The sequence below is a fragment of the Coregonus clupeaformis genome, chromosome 27 (genome assembly GCF_020615455.1).
Source record: "Coregonus clupeaformis isolate EN_2021a chromosome 27, ASM2061545v1, whole genome shotgun sequence".
Taxonomy (NCBI): domain Eukaryota; kingdom Metazoa; phylum Chordata; class Actinopteri; order Salmoniformes; family Salmonidae; genus Coregonus; species Coregonus clupeaformis.
Window position 1 is genome coordinate 34112895 of NC_059218.1, and position 23605 is coordinate 34136499.

The following is a 23605-nucleotide window of genomic DNA, read 5'->3' on the forward strand; positions in this document are numbered from 1 at the left end:
GCATTGTGTTGTGTGACAGAACTGCACAATTTAGTTGCCTTTTATTGGCCCCAGCACAAGATGCACCTGTGTAATGATCATGCTGTTTTAATCAGCTTCTTGATATGCCACACCTGTTAGGTGGATGGATTATCTGGGCAAAGCAGAAATGCTTACTAACAGGGATGTAAACAAATTAGTTCACAAAATGAGAGAAATAAGCTTTTTGTGAGTATGGAACATTTCTGGGATCTTTTATTTCAGCTTTTGAAGCATGGGACCAACACTTTACATGTTGCGTTTATATATTTGTTCAGTACAGTTGTGCTATTTGATTTCAGACACTCAACATTTTAAACATTTCAATTGAGGCTCATATGTTTAATAGGAGTAGAGACTGTGGAGTTGTACAGGCTGGTTCCTGGTGCTGCTAAGTATCCCAGGTTTGTCACCTGTCGTATGTCCAGTGTAGTCCTTTATTAAGTACCTACTGAGATAGGAAGACCACCAATGAGTCCCCACTAACCAACCAACCAGTCATAAATCCTGCCTCTGTTAGCAGAGCAGGTCAGAGCACCAAATAAAACCCTGATTTAGTTCACACATGAAAGAGTTGTGTTTGAAGTGTGTTGTTCCTTAATGTTTTAATCTGTTAGGTTGGAGCCGCCAGATATTCTAGACCTGAGATTTGTTTCTTTAGACATGATCTCTGATCATTGAGAACTTTTGTATGTTGTTGAGTGCAATAAATAAAATCTGTGCAATAACAATCTGTCTCTCTCCTTAAGTCCTTAAGGTACTGTACATACAGCTGGTAAGCTCTGAGAAGTGATTGGTGGGGCCCACTGGGCACAGATGTCAATTCAACGTCTATTCCCCGTTGGATCGACATAATTTCATTGAAATTGATTCAACCAGTATGTGCCCAGTGGGAAGACAACAGGGGAAACAGTCCCAGTGTCTACCTCTGCCTTTCACTGACTCCAGACCTGTCGTTTACTCATTAACCCGAGGAGCTGCAGTAAGCTGTTACTAGCCTGTTAGCCTCTCAAAGCAAACACATCCTTCTGATAAGTGCCCAGAGAGAACAATGCAGACAGCAACCTATCTCTGCTTAGCATATGCTACACACACTGCCATCTACTCATATACAGTACATGCACACATGCTGCAAGTACATACGCAAACACACACATTTCCCATCGCAGTCCTAATGATGAACATATTGGGGACTGAAACCCCCATTTCCTTATCTTCATTTGGATCCACAGATGAGAGGCTGGGGATAGACAAAGTAAATGGAAAATAACTAGTTAATTAAGTAATCCCAGTTATGGGGCGGCAGGTAGCTTAGTGGTTAAGAGCGTTGTGCCAGTAACCGAAAGGTCGCTGGTTCTAATCCCCAAGCCGACTAGGTGAAAAATCTGTCGATGTGCCCTTGAGCAAGGCACTTAACCCTAATTGCTCCTGTAAGTCGCTCTGGATAAGAGCGTCTGCTAAATGACTAAAATGTAAATAACAACAGACAGAATTTTTTGAACATGTCCAGTGTGATATGGCATCATCCAATAAATACAGTGTTCCTGGTGCTGTCAGTGTTTTGTGACAATTGTCAAAATTACCGTGTACATTGCAAATACTTGACAGAGATGCATTTCGTAGAATCACACGAGGAATTGAAAATTCCACCAGAGAAATGTGAGAATATCCTGTGTAAATCAAGTGTTGTAGGTTACTTGTATCTTGTACAACAATGCAACACACTGTTCCATGTGATCAAAGCACAATAAAGTCTATAGACAATCACTCTCTCAGGCACCAAACACAGTAGATGAAAGGGTTGTAAAAGTCATTTAATCTCTGTCATTGGGCCAGCCCGAGCTGTGGCTGTGTAATATACAGTTGAAGTCGGAAGTTTACATACACTTAGGTTGGAGTCATTAAAACTCGTTTTTCAACCACTCCACAAATGTCTTGTTAACAAACTATAGTTTTGGCAAGTCTGTTAGGACATCTACTTTGTGCATGACGTGAGTAATTTTTCCAACAATTGTTTACAGACAGATTATTTCACTTATAATTCACTGTATCACAATTCCAGTGGGTCAGAAATTTACAAACACTAAGTTGATTGTGCCTTTAATCAGCTTGGAAAATTCCAGAAAATTATGTCATGGCTTTAGAAGCTTCTGATAAGCTAATTGACATCATTTGAGTCAATTGGAGGTGTACCTGTGGATGTATTTCAAGGCCTACCTTCAAACTCAGTGCCTCTTTGCTTGACATCATGGGAAAATCAAAATAAATCAGCCAAGACCTCAGAAAAAGAATTGTAGACCTCCACAAGTCTGGTTCATCCTTGGGAGCAATTTCCAAACGCCTGAAGATACCACGTTCATCTGTACAAACAATAGTACGCAAGTATAAACACCATGGGACCACGCAGCCGTCATACCGCTCAGGAAGGTTATTATTAGAGATAATAATAATAATATGCCATTTAGCAGACGCTTTTATCCAAAGCGACTTACAGTCATGTGTGCATACATTTTTACGTATGGGTGGTCCCGGGGATCGAACCCACTACCCTGGCGTTACAAGCGCCATGCTCTACCAATTGAGCTACAGAGGACTTTGGTGCGAAAAGTGCAAATCAATCCCAGAACAACAGCAAAGGACCTTGTGAAGATGCTGGAGGAAACAGGTACAAAAGTATCTATATCCACAGTAAAACGAGTCCTATATCGACAGAACCTGAAAGGCAGCTCAGCAAGGAAGAAGCCACTGCTCCAAAACCGCCATAAAAAACCCAGAGTACGGTTTGCAACTGCACATGGGTACAAAGATCATACTTTTTGGAGAAATGTCCTCTGGTCTGATGAAACACGAATATAACTGTTTGGCCATAATGACCATGGTTATGTTTGGAGGGAAAAGGGGGTAGCTTGCAAGCTGAAGAACACCATCCCAAACGTGAAGCACGGGGGTGACTGCATCATGCTGTGGGGGTGCTTTGCTGCAGGAGGGACTGGTGCACTTCACAAAATAGATGGCATCATGAGGAAGGAAAATTATGTGGATATATTGAAGCAACATCTCAAGACATCAGTCAGGAAGTTAAAGCTTGGTCGCAAATGGGTCTTCCAAATGGACAATGACCCCAATCATACTTCCAAAGTTGTGGCAAAATGGCTTAAGGACAACAAAGTCAAGGTATTGGAGTGGCCATCACAAAGCCCTGACCTCAAACCTATAGAACATATTTTTGCAGAACTGAAAAAGCGTGTGCGAGCAAGGAGGCCTACAAACCTGACTCAGTTACACCAGCTCTGTCAGGAGGAATGGGCCAAAATTCACCCAACTTATTGTGGGAAGCTTCTGGAAGGCTATCTGAAACGTTTGACCCAAGTTAAACAATTTAAAGGCAATGCTACCAAATACTAATTGAGTGTATGTAAACTTCTGACCCACTGGGAATGTGATGAAATAAATAAAAGCTGAAATAGATAATTCTCTCTACTATTATTCTGACATTTCACATTCTTAATATAAAGTGGTGATCCTAACTGACTTAAGACAGGGAATTTTTACTAGGATTAAATATCAGGAATTGTGAAAAACTGAGTTCAAATGTATTTGGCTAAGGTGTATGTAAACTTCCGACTTCAACTGTAACAGCCAATCAGATCCCACTGCGCCAGCACTCACAGCTCACAACAACATACAACTGTATGAATATGGTGTTGCAAATCACACGGCAGAAAACAAGTACAGAGAAAATATTAATTGAAAGATGATCTAGGGTTCGGATTTGAAATTCTGAATTACAGACATGCAGAGTGGTGAACAGACTTACAGTTTAACCCAACTATACTAAATATAATACTCTTATTTATCATCATGTGTGTGAGCCCAATCAAGATTTCCAGGGTGATTACTTTGCCCTGCACTTTAATTAACGCTTTATTGACATGTGTAAACGTTGAGAAGTGTTTATCTAAATGTGCTCATTTACTGGAGTACATGAAGTAAGTTGAAGGAAATTATTTGTGAGGTGGTAGCTGGATGTCAGCTGCTTGAATTTGTACAGTAGCCTGCTTGACACATTATGTAGGCTACACGTGTTGTGGCAGGAACCTCTGGTTACATTTGTTTCTTCTGTACTCTTCATTTAGTCTCTTCTAAGAACATACCATGCCTCACCTTATCTACTAAGAACACACCACGCCTCACCTTATCTTCTAAGAACACACCATGCCTCACCTTATCTTCTAAGAACACACCATGTCTCACCTTATCTTCTATGAACACACCATGCCTCACCTTATCTTCTAAGAACATACCATGCCTCACCTTATCTTCTAAGAACACACCATGCCTCACCTTATCTTCTAAGAACACACCATGTCTCACCTTATCTTCTAAGAACACACCATATCTCACCTTGTCTTCTAAGAACACACCATGTCTCACCTTATCTTCTAAGAACACACCATGCCTCACCTTAGGACCAAGCCATTTGAGGAGCAATAATTCATATGCATAATAAAATCTACACGCACGAACAGCAAGGTTGACCAAAATAGACACCGGCGGTTAAGTTTCTGTCATTGGATGGCCCATGATTAGTAACTACTTTTTTATACTGTACCTTTACGACTTCAACCACAAGGGATCGACCATCGCATGAACCTGTTGTTTTATTATGGGTATATGGACACCATCCAATACAAGTGTAAGTGTTGATGCCACAGGAGGTTGGTGGCACCTTAATTAGGGAGGACGGGCTCGCCTGTAGCTCAGTTGGTAGAGCATGCGCTTGCAATGCCAGGGTTGTGGGTTCGTTTCCCACGGGGGGCCAGTATGAAAATGTATGCACTCACTAACTGTAAGTCGCTCTGGATAAGAGCGTCTGCTAAATGACTAAAATGTAAAATGTAAAAATGTGGTAATGGCTGGAACGAAATAAGTGGAATGGTATAAAATACATTAAGCACATGGTTTCCATGTGTTTGATGCCATTCCATTTGCTCTGTTCCAGCTATTATTATGAGCCGTCCTCCCCTCAGCAGCCTCTACTGGTTGATGCATATTATAAACAGTTCTTTAAAGCAGTTGTAAATTGTATTAATTATTGTGGCAGTAATCGCAAACATAAATAGGTTCTTTACAAGGTTTATTTTTGCATAATGGCATACATTATTAGAGCGTGTAATTGAACGGTAGATTTCTCACTATCGATTTTACCATTCAGTGTCAGTAGCCATACAAGCACTGCAACTTTAAGTTCATACCCCAAAGTATTCACAATTATGACAATTGCCATTTGCCACCATATACCAGTACTGCTTATTTAAATTCTGTATGTAAGCTAATTCTCCATCAGGTACATTATTGACTGACACAATTATCTCCCTTTAAATCATATGCTCTTGTTAGCATACCGCAGTAAACTCATCAAGCACTAACAGTTATGAAAAATACATTTATCTTAGTAACAGCATGTCACCTAGTCTGAGTCAACAGAAAGGCAGGACTTCAAACATGGTGTGTAAACTGAAAGGTTTATATATTTAATGAGTTTCTCAGAACTGTCCTTACTGGAGAAATTATCATGTGATTTACTGCGATGACATTTCTCTAATTATACCAATGGACCAGTTTTAAAACAAATTATCTAAATAAATGACTAAATGTGTATAAATGTCATGGTTGTTGGAAACGTGTTCCAGCTCATGACTGATCACCTGTTCTCGTTCTGCAGTTGGCCCTGAGATGGTAGCTCCAGGCCAGATGTCCTCATCAGCGATTCCCTGTCATGAACAAGAATGACTTTTGCTCCACCACTTCACTCAGCATTGCTCTGTGAAGGATGAACCACTCCTGTGACTCCCAGACTAGTGAGATCGCCAATGTGACAGCAGATTCATGGGGGGGCCATGAGATATGAGAGGTGGTGGTATTCGTACTCATCACAGGACCTCTCTCTTTGGTCACTATCATTGATCTCCTTCCAGGTCAACAGCGAGCTACGCACCGTCAGCAACTACTTCCTGCTGATCCTGGGGGCGGTTTCTATGAACCTCTATGCTGTTTACATCATCATGGGCCACTGGGCCCAAGGCAGCCTGGCCTGTTAAGTCTGGCTGGCCGTGGACTATGTGGCCAGCAACGTCTCTGTCATGAACCTGCTGGTCATCAGCTTCGACCGCTTCTACTCCGTCACAAGACCTCTCAGCTACAGGGCCCAGTGCACCACACGCCGGGCAGCTGGCCTGGGCAGTGTCCTTCATCCTGTGAGGGCCGGCCATCCTGTTCTGGCCCCAAGTGGTGGGCAGGTCCTCGCAGGATAAGGTTGGCTCTCTCATTCCTGAACGAGCCTGCTCTCACATTCGGCACGGCCATCGCTGCCTTCTAGCTTCCTGTCACCATCATGGGCATACTGTACTGGAAGATCTACTGGGAGATCGAAAAGCGAGCCCAGGGTCTGGAGGGGCTGCTGGGGTCTGGGAGCAGTGGAGGGGCCTCCCAGGGATCTGAGGGAAGGGCTGTTTACTCCAACAGCACCAAGAGCAGTGCGAGCAGGTCCAGAGAGGTGTCTGCTGGCAGGGAGCAGAGCAGTGAGGGGTCCCAGAGCTGCTTCCCTGTGAGAGAGGAGCCTAAGTAGAGCAGGGGGAGGAGAATAGCAACACTGTCGCTGTCTCCCACCAGGGGTAGCTAGAGGGAGGGCTGCAGAGACAGCACCTGTAATGTAGATGAGGAAGAGCCTAATGTCTCCGTCTCCTCCTCAGAGGAAGAACCAGAGCAGAAGTAGCAGGGGCCGAGCGCTATGACAAGCCCTAAAACCATGATCCCACTAAGAGATGTCCAGGGCAGGGACACTGGAGGGGCCCAAAAATCCCCTGATGTCTAGGGCAGGGGACAGTACAACTGGCCCACAGGGCAGGCAGTCCTCCCTGAGAGGCTCCACATCTTCAGACTCCAGACACCGCAAGCAGCCCAAAGCCAAGAGGAGGAACATGATCATCAGGAAGAAGAAGGCAGCTAGGACCCTGAGTGCCATCCTTCTGGCCTTCATCCTGACCTGGACACCCTGAGAAGCCGTGGCAGCTGGGCTACTGGCTCTGCTACATCAACAGCACCGTCAACCCAGTCTGCTACGCCCTATGCAACGAGCACTTCAGTCACCTTCAAGACACTGCTGCTGTGCTGCCCTGGACAGAGGACCTGGGGAAGGGCTTATCACAGCAATCACGCCTCCTTCAGGACACAAGACCAGCAGCACTGTCTGAACTTTTTCTAGGCTAGATCTGCCCTAGTAAAATACACCATGCATGCAAGCAAGGCAATGCTTTTGTAGAATTGCTTTTTTTACTGTTAAATAAAAACCAAAATAAACCGTTGTGCTAAATGTGATGTGCATTGACATCCAGAACAGGCAATGGCAGAACACCTACATAGGGTACTGCCTAAAAGTACAGTGTCTTTCTTAAGAACATTAAATTGCCTACATCTATGGTAATCATGCAGTCTGGTTTTGCCAATGACTGTCTTCAATCCCTCCTACCCTCTATGGATAAGTTGGTCCATCCACAGCCTGAGGAAATGGCTTGTCTTTATGACATGTGTATTGAAACAGTAGGGTTATGAATTTGTCCATGTGCCTTAATATTCAATCTGATCACCAAGACCAGGCCTTGTACTTTGCAATATAAAGTACACAATTTATTTACAATGTTTTGGTTTCACGGACACAAAGATTCCATCACTGATACAATAGTGCTTCAAAGATCCTGAATGCCAATTGCTGTAATAGAAAAAAAGAGGACATGGCACCAAATACAGTCAGTGCCAAATATTTTATTTTCCTGAAAAAAAGACAAAACCTTGTAACCTAAAGGAAACATTCAATCACAATCCAAATAATGTCCCAAAACTGTTTTTACATCAACTGAGTAAATATCATTGATGAATTGTTTTATTTTTTTAATATTCCAAATGGCAACTGCCTCCAAACAAACATCTAAACAAATGAAATGAGAAATACTTGTTTAATGCTTTAGTATTTGTTAGTTGGCTATTGATATAACATGATAGTACAGCTAAATGATATTACACAACTTCATTCCACCTTGATCAATCCAAATCTGAGTACACCATGAGCACACGTGTTTAGGGCACACATTATCATGCACTTGGTTGACTGTCTGTAGAGAATGCAATGCCCACTGTTTTGCCTTTTGACCATGTCGGAGAATGAATCCTGTGTTTAAAAAAAATACTTTCACTAGTTCAGGTAAAGTAATTGTAGCTAATTGTAACCATAGCCAGACCTGTGGAGAGCATTACGCTCAGCTTTGGGGGAAAAGCACAGAGAAAATCCAAGGGAAAAAAACAGGTGTTCCCTTTTCATTAGACAAAGAGAATAATTCGGACATGCAATTGATTCAGAAATGTGCCTTTAAGGTTCAACTTAGAATCCCTCTGTGTTTATCTTGTAAATAATATATACACTGAGTGTACAAAACATTAAGAACACCTGTTCTTTCCATGACAGACTAACCAGGTGAATCCAGGTGAAAGCTATGATCCCTTATTAATGTCACTTGTTAAATCCACTTCAATCAGTGTAGATGAAGGGGAGGAGAACGGTTAAAGAAGGATTTTTAAGCCTTGAGAAAATTGAGACATGAATGGTGTATGTGTGCCATTCAGAGGGTAAATGGGTAAGACAAAAGATTGAAGTGCCTTTGAACAGGGTATGGTAGGTAGTAGGTGCCAGGCGCACCGGTTTGAGTGTGTCAAGAACTACAGCGCTGCTGGGTTTTTCACACTCAACAGTTTCCGGTGTGTGTCAAGAATGGTCCACCAACCAAAGGACATCCAGCCAACTTGACAATTGTGGGAAGCATTGGAGTCAACATGGGCCAGCATCCCTGTGGAATGCTTTCGAAACCTTGATGAATCGAGGATGTTCTGAGGGCAAAAGGGGGGGTGCAACAATATTAGGATGGTGTTCTTAATGTTTTGTACACTCAGTGTATATACAGTGCATTCGGAAATATTCAGACCCTTTGACTTTTTCCACATTGTTACGTTACAGCCTTATTCTAAAATTGGTTAAATAGTTTTTCCCCCCCTCATCAATCTACACACAATACCCCATAATGACAAAGCGAAATGAATGCAAATGTATCTGAATATTTTCCGAATGCGCTGTATAGACCTATATATGACAAAGTCAAAACATTTCCTCCAAGGAAAATACTACAGTATAGTAAGTGCAGGTGCACCAGTCTGCAGTTTGTGGTAACACACCACCTGAGCTGATATGGGCAGGTAAACACAAAGTCCTGTGCTCGGTAGTTGTCCGTTTTTAAATTCTCTCTCAACACATAACAACAAGGGGTCAAAAAGGGTCCAGATTAGGACTACTGCAAATCAACGTTTATTGTTCGCATACACGGATTAGCAGATGTTATATAGCGGGTGCAGCGAAATGCTTACATTACCAGCAGTAAAATGTCAAACTGCTCTCCAGGACCAGTGTTGGCTACCAATAGATTAGGTAACTATTTTTGGTAAAAGGCTGGCTGTGGACATAGGATACACTCAAATTCACTCAACCACCACGCCAACCAGCAACCACACTGACTCACTTTCCTCCACAGCAGCAAACACCCAATCTTTAATTCCTTAAAAAAAAGAGTTACGCCAAGATCCTCTTTCTCTCTCCGAGATATAGAGATTGATGTAATGGTAAGGCCCTCTTAATGCCCAATGCTTCCCAACTCTCAATGTTGCCTCCATATCAGGTAGTCTGGGTACCAGTCTTTTTAGCTAGCATTCCACTCCTTGCCACTCCAGTCTTTGGCAAATGACATGAGTGGCAAGGAGTAGAATCTAATAGCTGAACAGAGATGACAACCAGGCTCCACATAAGGAGCTGTGGATTATTCATTCCTTTTGACGATGGGCACTACACAAAGATCATTACAGAACCAACCTCTATCATTGCAGCTTTTAAATAATTCCCACCTTTATATTCTATACAAATATATAAATATACAAAACCTTTGAATCAATTAGCATGCCAATGCATGTTCATAATAAGAACATGTTTAAACTATTTCTCTCCTCTACATGCAAAACTGATATTTTGCAGAATAAAAGTAGGATCTGAGCAGTCGTGTGCATGAACTGTATGTGAGATTGTGTGTACTGTGTGTTTAGGTATTTTGGCTGGCAAAAACTGTTTGTGGTTTAAGCCACTCAAACAAACTGAATGTATTGTTCAGGATATTGACACGTTGAGTTTGATATATTGACAAATCGTTGAAAACAAAAGCCTATAGGTCACTTGAGCTTGGAACTGTGTAACAGCCATATACGAACCAAACCGAGGCCTGTTGTTTCAGCAAGGGGTTGGTAAGGTATGCTTCCCCGAGGCCTGTTTCTGCAGGGGGCTGGGTAAGGTATGCTTCCCCGAGGCCTGTTTCAGAAGGGGGCTGGGTAAGGTATGCTTCCCCGAGGCCTGTTTCAGAAGGGGGCTGGGTAAGGTATGCTTCCCGATGCCTGTTTCAGCAGGGGGCTGGGTAAGGTATGCTTCCCTTTTCACAAGTCATCTGTCCCACCCACTCCGCTCTACTGACCAGTGATGGAGAACCTGTGAGAGAGTGGGGGTCCATCACGACGGAGGGGCATTAGGCGTCTGGTATATGGACGCCTTGTCTTTCAACAGGTCCAGACACAGATGGCAGCTCCAGCTCCCTGTTAGAGGACATAAGGAAACAGAGTGGTGAGTGACTCACACAGACTTGCTATAAATATCCTCTGCCTTCCATGGATCCCCATCTGGTCATTAGCCCAGTCGAAGTCACTGGGTCTGAAGGTACAGGCTATTTTAACTAATACTTTGCATTGACTAAACATTTGAAGATTTCAAGGCTAGTTAACTGCTGAAAGCGGTGATTCATCAGTAAATCACCCGGCCGTGCTATCGTTGTCTGGCTACGCCACCTGAGAGTTCTACTTGGTCATTTTGCTCTGCCAGATGTACTCTGATAAATGTGTCTCCCTACGGAGATAAAACCACAACAGTCATCACCAAACAAGTTGACTCAAATCTCCCCAATTAGACAGGCAAATGGTACCCAGTGGTACATCACGGACAGATGCACTAGATCCATTATGCTGCTCTCACCTTCTGGAGGTTCAGCCATAGCGGGGCTGAGACAGTACATGTGATAGCCTCTATCACAGTCATCACAGAAGAGAAGCTGGTCCTGGACAAAAGACAACATGCTCATTATACAACTCAGTTTTTCAGCGCACCACTTTATTTCAAATATACAGTATTTGTCCCACGGTAATAAGTATGAAGCCTGCAGGTGAACTCACGTCGTTCTCCGAGGTGCCACAGACGTTGCAGCACTTGCACTCGATGCACTGCCAACGGTAGGTCTTCACTGCAGCCATCATCACAGGGGTGAACTGCAGGCAGGACGGGTGGCCTGGGTTGGACACAGAATGGGTCTCATTGGACAAACCCTGTCTAACGCTTCCCACAGACTGCCGTCATTACTACTGGTCTTTGTAACTACGCCATCATACTACTACTGGTCTTTGTAACTACGCCATCATACTACTACTGGTCTTTGTAACTACGCCATCATACTACTACTGGTCTTTGTAACTACGCCATCATAATACTACTGGTCTTTGTAACTACGCCATCATACTACTACTGGTCTTTGTAACTACGCCATCATAATACTACTGGTCTTTGTAACTACGCCATCATAATACTACTGGTCTTTGTAACTACGCCATCATACTACTACTGGTCTTTGTAACTACGCCATCATAATACTACTGGTCTTTGTAACTACGCCATCATAATACTACTGGTCTTTGTAACTACGCCATCATGCGACTTACTCTGAACACACTTAGTATGATCCTAAAGTAAAGTCTACCACTCACAAATGCATTACTTTGCATGCTCATACAAATATACACAAATGGTCTCAAAGGCCTAGGTGAGCCCTGTCTCTCAGGGTAAAGGCCAGGGTTGGAGGGGCTACCTGAACGTCCACAGTCTGAGCAGGACTGCAGCTCCTCTGACTGGCCCGTCTTCTGGTTGAGGGCCGAGTCTCCCAGGCAGAAGTCACAGTACTTATTGGGTATCGCCAAACCGTCTGGACCTTTCTTGGGTGCTGTGAGGGAGAAACACAGAATTAAATGATAAGTATGGGTCTGCATTCAAAGGTTATTGATTAACAAGGGTCCGGAATCGCACAATGATCCAGTGTCTATGACACAGCAGTTAACCAATGAGCTATAAAGGACCACATGGGTCACCAGTGGCTGGTCACTTACTCTTGGGCTCCTCAGGCTGGGGCGGGGTGGGGGTGTGGACCTCAGGCTCCTCCTTATCCTCTCCCTCCTCCTCAGCCAGGTGGGAGTGGGCGTAGTGGTAGCTCAGGCCCGGACGGTTCTTGTAACGCTTCCCACAGACTGCCAGAGAAATCCCCAAACACAACACGTGTTAAAACAAAACATACGTAAACCATTAAGTAGCCTTCATACTAGAACTGAGTAAATGTTTCTCCACTGAAAGATAAAGGCCTGATGGACTCTGTTTTAATGAATGGACAAAGCATTGCTTAGATGAGTACTAATAACTTTAATGAAGTATTTTGATAACTTCCTGCGCCAGACTAGAACTCTGGTGCTTTGGAATGGTATGGTGAGTCTAGACTAGCCTAATACCCAGGGGTATAAATAGATGGATTGTCAGAGTGGCGAAAACAAAGATGTCAGTGTTTTCCCCAGCCTCAGATGGACCAGCACCAGCAGACCAAACACTTCCTCCTCCCTTCCTCTCTCTCTCCTACTCACACGCTCTCTTAATCTCTCACCCAGACAGCCATCCACTCACTCACTCACCCACCCGCTCTCATTTCTTCACACAATCCCATCATGTTTTTCATCTGATACCTAGAGGGGCAAGATTACTGACTGGGTCAGCTCCCAACCCCCATCTCCAGCCCCCATTACACCCCCCCCCAGTTCCAAACCCAGCTCTTATTTTTTTCTCTCTGCGTTGTTGGGAAGGGCTGTAAGTAAGCATTTCACTGTTAGTTTACACCTGCTGTTTACAAAGCATGTGACAAATAACAATTGATTTGAACCCCAGGCCACCTGTCCCTATGCAAGTCTGACCGCCAGTTCAAGGTCATTGTGCAGCACCCAGGTTAGGCATTCCTCAACAATCTCTCCCCCCATAGGCACTCACACCAGGACCCACACAGCCAGCCCAGACATCAAGCTGGTTCAACACAAAAGCAGAGGCACTATTTCACTCTAAAGAAACAGGTGAGGAGGACAGGACAAGACAGTACAGGGTAAGTTAAGAAAAATGGAATGGAGCAAAGAAATGCAAATGAGACATTCAATTAAGAGACACAAAGACAGATTATGACATGAAAGAAAACACAGACTACAGTTCATTGGCTATAGTGTGTGCAATAAGATATAATATAATATATGCCATTTAGCAGACGCTTTAACCAAAGCAACTTACAGTCATGCGTGCATACATTTTACATATGGGTGGTCCCGGGAATCGAACTCACTATCCTTGCATTACAAGCACCATGCTCTACCACCTGACCATGATGTGATGCAATAATATAATGGGTGAAATAAATGTTTTACATTTTAGTCATTTAACAGACAATCTTATCCAGAGCGACTTCCAGTAGTGAGTGCATACATTTTCATATCCACAACCCTGCCGTTGCAAGCGCCATGCTCCACCAACTGAGCCAAAATGTTCCTGTATCCAACTATGTTTGAGTAGCCTAAAATGTCATTTAGGATAAAATCATTAAAAAGTACACTTCTTAAACCGTGAGGTGGAAATCATGCACAGAGAATGCATCTCCACACTCCACATTCACAATCCACCCTCAAGCATATCAAGTTACTTAGATTCTGTACCTTGAAAATGAGAGCTAATTCAGTGGACGAGGGGGAGGCAGCAACATTTACTAACCTCAAAGCATTCTACATGTTAGCTAACACACAGAGAGAGAGCGAGACAAACAGGCAGTAAGCAGACTGGACTGGAGGCAGAGCAAAAAGGAATGACAGAAATGTACCTCGTCCAGAAGGTTTTGAAATATGCTTTTGTTTCAAAGTGTCTGAAAGAGAGAAAGAGAGAGAAAAAGGAGAGAGAGCATAGAGAGAGAGACTCAGAGAAGTACGCTCACAGACTGACAGAATCAGAAAGACATCAACCACGCCCCGTCTGAGTTTCAGCTGCAAGGGAAGACCATTTCAGGAGTGAAAAACAACCGACTTTGACTGCTTCCCAACATGAGAGTTCCTAGGGAGTAAAGAGAGTAAGCCGCCCTGCAAAGCCATCTGCACTCCCACTGTTCTCCTCCAAGGCCCTGCTGGGACTCACTGTCACAGGAGTAAGGCTTGTCCTTGTCCTCCAGTGCAGCCGCCGCAGCATCCAGCTTCTTCTTGGCACCGCTCACTCCACGACCCTAAGGACAAACACACCATCATACTCCTCATCGCCAATATCATAGGTACAGACATGTTGCCACACTGGACACATCCACCATTTCAGATCACATGCCCGTAACATTGAGTAAAGTGAGTTTCCAACTGTAAGTCGCTCTGGATAAGAGCATCTGCTAAATGACTAAAATGTAATGTAAAATTACCAACAATTATTGGTTTAGAATAGCTTCACTCACCTTTCCCTTTCCTTTGCCTCTTCTTTTGGGGGTGTCCTCCTCATAGTCCTCATCCTCCAAGTCATCCAGGAAGTCATCTGGCTCCAGGACTCTCTGTATAGACAGAAGAATGCATGTTGCTGTAGTAGCTAATGTCATTGGAGAAGTAATAACCAAGCTAGGTATCACACACGGTCCCTCCAACCACAGAAGGCTAAGGTACCTTTCTGACACGTGCTGCAGGGGTAACTCCCCCACAAGTGTAGTCTGCCAGACTGGACTCCTCCTCCGGCCCTTGGAGCTCCGGAGGACCCCGTTTGTCCAGGGGTTCCCCCTTCAGCAGGGCTTCCAGACTGCTGCCATCAGATGATGACAGGGCATCCTTCTTCAACCCCAGGTCCAGTTCTACAGACAGGGAGAACCACAAACAACCTTTACAAAGGAGTGAAGAACCAACAGAAAACTCTGGCACAGAGGGGCACACAAACATGTCAACACCGCTATAGTGTTATTAAGCTGACCAGTATAATAATAATAATAATAATAATAATAATAATATGCCACTTAGCAGACGCTTTTATTCAAAGTGACTTACAGTCATGCGTGCATACATTTTTGTGTATGGGAGGTCCCGGGGATTGAACCCACTACCCTAGCGTTACAAGCGCCCGCATGATACTGTAAGAATATTCTACGATAAATACACACAACGCAGAGGACTAGTGGTCAATAGAGGACTAGTGGTCAATAGAGGACTATAGGTCAAGAGGGAATTAACGATCAATGGAAATAGTTGTTTTTCAGTTCAACACCTGTTTAGAATCTTTGTAGGGGTTCCAACCAGGGGTTCATAGCTACATGTGGCAAGTTTTCATTGGTCCAAATGGTCTATACATTGAGCCTGAAACAGTATACTTGAGGGTTTGGCCAGTAGCCCAATTTTATTGCAAGGAATTCTAATTGGTCAGCCACATGCTAGGCTTGAGGATATAAGCTGCATCCTGTCTCTTTGTTCAGTGGAGAAACATTGAGAACAGGGAAGAATGAACATCTCCCATCTACTTCCCAGCATAACAACTATTATTTGTTCTCTTTGAATAAAGATATTTTTCTCCCCCTGATGTGTTATTGAAGAATAATATAAACTGCTAACAATGCGGACGTACCTGACTTTAGAGGGGGGAAGACCAGCCGGGGATCCTCTGGGGGGTGGGCCCGTCGTTTCTTCCTCCACCTGCGGGATGGGTAGGTGTACAGCTGTCCTGGGGCCACGCCTGAGAAAGGACAGATAAGGTGCACACTAACATACAACTAACGTAACTAAATCCATTCTAGACTTTTATGTGGACCTATAAAACAGGCATTATTAACTTTCACTTTATATCTACAATTCTTTGTTTAAAGTTTCAGCTTAAATAGGTGAACACAATTTCTCCCGAGTGCTTGAACTACAGTGATCTCTTTGGTTTTCATCTCCTGATCATGAGGTGATAATGAATGATACAGTGTTTCCCAACTCCGGTCCTCGAGTAACCCAAACAGTACACATCTTTGTTGTAGCCCTGGACAAACACACCTCAAAACGTGTACTTTTGGGGGTACTGGAGTCGGGAAACATTCATATAGCCTACTACTCGAGGCTGTGAACACAGTAGTTGAAAAACCGTATGTGACTTCAGTTTGTGTAGATGTGTAATGTATTTACCTGGTCCCCTGTGTCTCTTCTCCATCCAAATGTAACAGTTGCTCTGCGCCACTCCAGTCTGAGAGTCCAGGAAGGGCATTCGGACACTCCTCTCGGCACATAGCCGGGCGTTGTAGTTATGGCATTGCTCCATGGCATCTCTGTAGCACTGCTCTCCCAGCCTGCACCCACACACAGAGAGGAGCAGCCAGGGACAAGTTAGCACCAGGAAACACACTGCCTGTTATAAAAAATTTACATTTTTGTGGACTACAGGAAGAGTAACTGCTGCTTCTGCAAAAGCAAATGGGGATCTAAATAAATAAACATTCATGCATCAGTTCAACAACTGACAGTACCTGGAGTGTATCCCTACCATATCGAGGATGCTATGGTATGTGATCCTACCACCTCTTTAAGACGAATCATGCTGTCTGAATTCTACCTCTCTAGTGTGCTGTAAAAGAGGCTTAAAAATGTTATCTATCACAGCCACAGCTAAAACCTTTTTGTCCTGTTTATGCTGGCAACTCAGAGAGGCAGGCAAGCAGACTACATCATTGTGTCCCTGGACTCAGTCACTGGTGAGAATATGTCAGCAGTTGCTCTTTTGTTGGCTTGGCAACAGCGGTCTGCCTGGTTGGGAGCAGCTTTTCAACACATTTTTTTTTTTTTTTTCACGAATCAGCTTGAGTGAAACCTATTTTTTACTTACATCAATCTATCTTCAAAGCTTCGTAGCACTAAGACAATCTTAAATCCATTTTAGGTAAAGGGATACAAAAGCTTTCGGGAAAGTGGGTATGGAAAGAGGTCTATGATAGAGACAACAGGGGTGTATTACACCGGTTCTGTTGCGAAAAGGTTTACCTGCAACTAAAACAAGAGTTTATATTGGACAAATTCAGATAAGTCCCTCCCCGTTTAGTTTGCTCTGTTTGCTTCCATTTGGTTCTTAAACGGTAAATGGTTTCCGTGATAATACACCCCAGTTCTCGAGTTGCATGGACATTTTTTGAAATTGGTAGAATTTCTGATTCATATTGCTCTACTCTTTTGGCAAAAGCTAGTTTTAACAATGCCTCAAGGACATTTGTCATAGTGACTAATGCATTGTGGTGACATGGATTTCGTGTTGGAAAGCTAAAAATAACATGCATTCCATTTCCACATGAAGGCATCCCAGGACCACGAATGCAGACAGTGTCAGTAGATATATTCAGAACACATATTGAACAACAGGATCTGGACTAATTTCTAACTTGTAGGCCTACATTGTAAAACAACAACTGTAGTTCTATGCACTGCAGCTAACTAAACTTAATAACCAAGTTGCCAGCTAACATGCTAATGATTGTAAACTAACATGTCCCCATCTCAGCTCTCTCTCTCTCTCTCTCTCTCTCTCACCGTGGGTGTTTTCAAACTCCCCCTGGAATTAAGATTACGGATGGAGTTGCGGATATGCAAGTCTTCGTGTACATTTGCTAACTAGTGCCCAACGTTTGGTTATATAATGATGACACTTGGTTATTTTCAAAGTGTTCATTAACTACTCTTCATACAAAAACCCTTGACATAGCTAAACTGACCTGCTGAGTCCTGACACTCACACAGCTTGCAAGCTGGCTAGCCATTTCCTAACGCAGAGCTCAACTCAGTTTGAAAACTGAGTTATTTGGTTCCTTTACCGAACATCTTAGACAATTTACTATACCATTTACATGTTTCTTTACCTCCGACCTTTATTATATTTAAACGTAAAACACATTTGCGTACTTTAACTAGCTAGGGGGAAAGAACAGTAGCTACTTACAGCTTGACAACATTTTCAACAACAGCCGCCATCTTGGTTCGCTTTGCCGTGAATGGTTTGCGCCTGCGCAAGAAATCAGGAGGAAACCACTCAAGGAAATATTGTTGCAGTTTGTACAGAAGAAGAACAACGTAATAGTGTTGCAACATTATGTATCAAGTTGAGGTTACAAAAAAGCTAACAATCTCTCATTGTTTAGGGCAGAGTACATTAGCCAGCTATGCGTTTTAGGCACTATGCAATTTCAGGCAATATGATTAAATCATGTCTTCATTATTTTCTTGGAAAATATCATACATGTATGACAGAATGTGATTTAGACTTCAGTGTTGCTATTAAAACTGATTAAATGTACTACTTCTAGTGATATACAAAAATGTCCAGCAGATGGAGATGTAAACACATGGAAGGAAGGAATCATTCTGGGCATGGATTTCAAGGAGCTCTTCTGACATGTAAACTGGCGAACTCACTGAATGCTATCCACTTTCAGCCTGTCAGTGGCCCCATATTACATCTTTCAGTTTCAAACCTTTTCTCTATGCATGCCAACCTCATCCCACTATATCACCCCAGCAGAGGTCCAAACTCAGTCCAGGGAGAAAGAGGCTGGCATTGGGCACTCTGCTCTGGGCAGACCTTTCCATTCCCACTATGCCCTCTTACATCCGTGTATGTCATGCTTCTAGACCTAGACACACAGCTGGTGTTCCCAGCCAATGAGGGAGACAGTGAAACACAACACACTTGTTTGATTGTGAAACTTCGAATGTCATTAGTGTTTTAGTTTAGGAGTTACATAATTTAACCAGGCCAGCGGGGACACGTTCCACTTACAGCGTGAGGTTTTGAGTATGATTAAATAGGAGAGGAATAGACTGTGTGGTCCAAGAATCAACACAATTCTGGAGGTCACCTAGGAAATCTTCAGGCATGTCTTTGCTGGTGCCCCAAGTGCTGCTGTAGAGTGTCTCGCTTTCGCTTTAGAGAAACAGAAGAGCTTGGGTAGAAGATCTGGATCGGTGTATATAGGGACATCCAGGTATTCCCAGAATGAAACAAAAACAGTCTGTTTGCTCCATCAAACCTAACTCCTCTCATGGTTTTAATTTTCAAAAAGATTATAACGAAAGTCAAAGAACATGTGATCCCTGCACAAGCATATCCCACTGGGCACAGATGTCAATTCAACGTCTATTTCACGTTGGTTCAACATAATTCCATTGAAATGACGTTGGAAACAACGTTGATTCAACCAGTGTTTGCCTAGTGGGATCTTTCTATCTCTGAAGGTCCTTGAAGACTCTAAAGCTCAAAGAGGCAGAACAAAATCTCAACAGCAAATCAAATCTACAAGGTTTTTGAAAACACAGTTGAAACAGAAATAAGTGATGTTTTTAACTTGTTTGCTTCAACTATTTGCTCTGATCAGAAATACACCAATTGTTTGACCCGCCTGTCTACCTCCCCTCTGACAGCCCCCCCCTGCAGGGCCCCTCTCAGTGGTGTTCCCAGACCACCCCTGCTCCCAGGGTCACTAGCTGTGTGTGTCGAGGGCCCTGTGTTAACAAAGCCAGTTGGAGCCATTCCCAGGGCTATTCAAAAACTGGAGGGACCATGGCAAACAAGAGAGAACGCGAGCGCGCACACACACACGCACACACACACACACACACACACACACACACACACAAAAACTAAACAAGGATGTCATTCTTCTTCTATCCATAACATTGCATTTATTCATAATCATTTACAGCTTGTAATTGTGTGATTCCAGTAAACAATTTGTCTAAACATGTAAAATATGCCAATTGATAGCAGCACGATAAGAGTCATAATCATACATGAAGATCAGGTTATGATGTAATGGAGATATCTACAAAACCTTGAGAAGTTTGGTACATATTACCCTCCCCTGCATATTTATTTGGACAGTGAAGCTCAAATCTTTCATTTGGCTCTATACTCAAGCATTTTGAATATGAGGTAAAATGTTTCATATGAGGCGACAGCACAGAATTGCACCTTTTATTTGTAGGTATTTTCATACATATCGGTTTTACCGTTTAGAAATGAAAGCACTTTATGTACAGTGAGGGAAAAAAGTATTTGATCCCCTGCTGATTTTGTACGTTTGCCCACTGACAAAGAAATGTTCAGTCTATAATTTTAATGGTAGGTTTATTTGAACAGTGAGAGACAGAATAACAACAAAAAAATCCAGAAAAACGCATGTCAAAAATGTTATAAATTTATTTGCATTTTAATGAGGGAAATAAGTATTTTACCCCCTCTCAATCAGAAAGATTTCTGGCTCCCAGGTGTCTTTTATACAGGTAACGAGCTGAGATTAGGAGCACACTCTTAAAGGGAGTGCTCCTAATCTCAGTTTGTTACCTGTATAAAAGACACCTGTCCACAGAAGCAATCAATCAATCAGATTCCAAACTCTCCACCATGGCCAAGACCAAAGAGCTCTCCAAGGATGTCAGGGACAAGATTGTAGAGCTACACAAGGCTGGAATGGGCTACAAGACCATCGCCAAGCAGCTTGGTGAGAAGGTGACAACAGTTCAAAGAAGGTGACAAAAAAATAAATAAAAAAATAACAGTTGGTGCGATTATTCGCAAATGGAAGAAACACAAAATAACTGTCAATCTCCCTCGGCCTGGGGCTCCATGCAAGATCTCACCTCGTGGAGTTGCAATGATCATGAGAACGGTGAGGAATCAGCCCAGAACTACAAGGGAGGATCTTGTAGTTCTGGGTAGAGCACGGCGCTTGTAACGCCAGGGTAATGGGTTCGATCCCCGGGACCACCCATACGTAAAAATGTATACACACATGACTGTAAGTCGCTTTGGATAAAAGCGTCTGCTAAATGGCATATTATTGTCAATGATCTCAAGGCAGCTGGGACCATAGTCACCAAGAAAACAATTGGTAACACACTACGCCGTGAAGGACTGAAATCCTGCAGCGCCCGCAAGGTCCCCCTGCTCAAGAAAGCACATATACAGGCCCGTCTGAAGTTTGCCAATGAACATCTGAATGATTCAGAGGAGAACTGGGTGAAAGTGTTGTGGTCAGATGAGACCAAAATCGAGCTCTTTGGCATCAACTCAACTCGCCTTGTTTGGAGGAGGAGGAATGCTGCCTATGACCCCAAGAGCACATCCCCACCGTCAAACATGGAGGTGGAAACATTATGCTTTAGGGGTGTTTTTCTGCTAAGGGGACAGGACAACTTCACCGCATCAAAGGGACGATAGACGGGGCCATGTACTGTCAAATCTTGGGTGAGAACGTCCTTTCCTCAGCCAGGGCATTGAAAATGGGTCGTGGATGGGTATTCCAGCATGACAATGACCCAAAACACATGGCCAAGGCAACAAAGGAGTGGCTCAAGAAGAAGCACATTAAGGTCCTGGAGTGGCCTAGCCAGTCTCCAGACCTTAATCCCATAGAAAATCTGTGGAGGGAGCTGAAGGTTCGAGTTGCCAAACGTCAGCCTCAAAACCTTAATGACTTGGAGATCTGCAAAGAGGAGTGGAACAAAATCCCTCCTGAGATGTGTGCAAACCTGGTGGCCAACTACAAGAAACGTCTGACCTCTGTGATTGCCAACAAGGGTTTTGCCACCAAGTAATAAATCATGTTTTGCAGAGGGGTCAAATACTTATTTCCCTCATCAAAATGCAAATCAATTTATAACATTTTTGACATGTGTTTTTCTGGATTTTGTTGTTGTTATTCTGCCTCTCACTGTTCAAATAAACCTACCATTAAAATTATAGACTGATAATGTCTTTGTCAGTGGACAAACGTACAAAATCAGCAGGGATCAAATACTTTTTTTCCCTCACTGTACACTTAGGTTGGAGTCATTAAAACTCGTTTTTCAACCACTCCACAAATTTCTTGTTAACAAACTATAGTTTTGGCAAGTCGGTTAGGACATGTACTTTGTGCATGATACAAGTAATTTTTCCAACAATTGTTTACAGACAGATTATTTCACTTATAATTCACTATATCACAATTCCAGTGGGTCAGACGTTTACATAAACTAAGTTGACTGTGCCTTTAAACAGCTTGGAAAATTCCAGAAAACAATGTCATGGCTTTAGAAGCTTCTGATAGGCTAATTGACATCATTTGAGTCAATTTGAGGTGTACCTGTTGATGTATTTCAAGGCCTACCTTCAAACTCAATGCATCTTTGCTTGACATCATGGGAAAATCAAAAGAAATCAGCCAAGACCTCAGAAAAAAAAATTGTAGACCTCCACAATTTCCAAACGCCTGAAGGTACCACGTTAATCTGTACAAACAATAGTACACAAGTATAAACACCATGGGACCACGCAGCCGTCATACCGCTCAGGAAGGAGACGCGTTCTGTCTCCTAGAGATGAACGTACTTTGGTGCGAAAAGTGCAAATCAATGCCAGAACAACAGCAAAGGACCTTGTGAAGATGCTGGAGGAAACAGGTACAAATGTATCTATATCCACAGTAAAACGAGTCCTTTATCGACATAACCTGAAAGGCCACTCAGCAAGGAAGAAGCCACTGCTCCAAAACTGCCATAAAAAAGCCAGACTACGGTTTGCAACTGCACATGGGACAAAGATCGTACTTCTTTTGGAGAAATGTCCTCTGGTCTGATGAAACAAAACTAGATCTGTTTGGCCATAATGACCATTGTTATGTTTGGAGGAAAAAGGGGGACTTGCAAGCCAAAGAACACCATCCCAACCGTGAAGCACGGGGGTGGCAGCGTCATGCTGTGGGGGTGCTTTGCTGCAGGAGGGACTGGTGCACTTCACAAAATAGATGGCGTCATGAGGAAGGAAAATTATGTGGATATATTGAAGCAACATCTCAAGACATCAGTCAGGAAGTTAAAGCTTGGTCACAAATGGGTCTTCCAAATGGACAATGACCCCAAGCATACTTCCAAAGTTGTGGCAAAATGGCTTAAGGACAACAAAGGCAAGGTATTGGAGTGGCCATCCTAAAGCCCTGACCTCAATCCTATAGGAAATGGGTGGGCAGAACTGAAAAAGCGTGTGCGAGCAAGGAGGCCTACAAAACTGACTCAGTTACACCAGCAATGCTACCAAATACTAATTGAGTGTATGTAAACTTCTGACCCACTGGGAATGTGATGAAAGAAATAAAAGCTTAATTAAATCATTCTCTCTACTATTATTCTGACATTTCACATTCTTAAAATAAAGTGGTGATCCTAACTGACCTAAGACCGGGAATTTTTACTAGGATTAAATGTCAGGAATTGTGAAAAACTGAGTTTAAATGTATTTGGCTAAGGTGTATGTAAACTTCCGACTTCAACTGTA

The 23605-nt window shown here is 43.1% G+C and overlaps 1 protein-coding gene and 1 pseudogene across 2 annotated transcripts; one reads left to right on the top strand and one right to left on the bottom strand.

Moving 5' to 3' along the window:
- Positions 1 to 5918: 5918 nt before the first annotated feature.
- LOC121541318 lies at positions 5919 to 6646 on the top strand (annotated as a pseudogene).
- Positions 6647 to 9126: 2480 nt separating this feature from the next.
- On the bottom strand, positions 9127 to 18308 carry LOC121541870 (zinc finger protein ubi-d4). Of its 2 annotated transcripts, XM_041851216.1 has the most exons (12): positions 18236 to 18308; positions 16441 to 16601; positions 15902 to 16009; positions 14959 to 15140; positions 14757 to 14849; positions 14456 to 14540; positions 14148 to 14189; positions 12361 to 12498; positions 12066 to 12197; positions 11380 to 11492; positions 11183 to 11264; positions 9127 to 10749 (listed from the first exon to the last, which is right to left on the bottom strand). In XM_041851216.1, the coding sequence occupies exons 1-12, from the start codon at positions 18265 to 18267 to the stop codon at positions 10667 to 10669; spliced, it is 1251 nt and encodes a 416-aa protein (XP_041707150.1). In that variant the 5' UTR covers positions 18268 to 18308; the 3' UTR covers positions 9127 to 10666. The 2 variants fall into 2 exon arrangements, with proteins under 2 accessions (XP_041707150.1, XP_041707151.1); XM_041851217.1 differs by lacking the exon at positions 14148 to 14189.
- Between the last annotated feature and the right edge of the window lie 5297 nt (positions 18309 to 23605).

Coding starts and splice junctions, on each gene's coding strand:
- LOC121541870 (XM_041851216.1), bottom strand. CDS start 18,267: ATGGCGGCTGTTGTTGAAAATGTTGTCAAGCT. Junction 16,010..16,440: donor GAAGAGACACAGGGGACCAG/GTAAATACATTA, acceptor GTCCTTTCTCAG/GCGTGGCCCCAGGACAGCTG. Junction 11,265..11,379: donor GTGGCACCTCGGAGAACGAC/GTGAGTTCACCT, acceptor TCTTTTGTCCAG/GACCAGCTTCTCTTCTGTGA.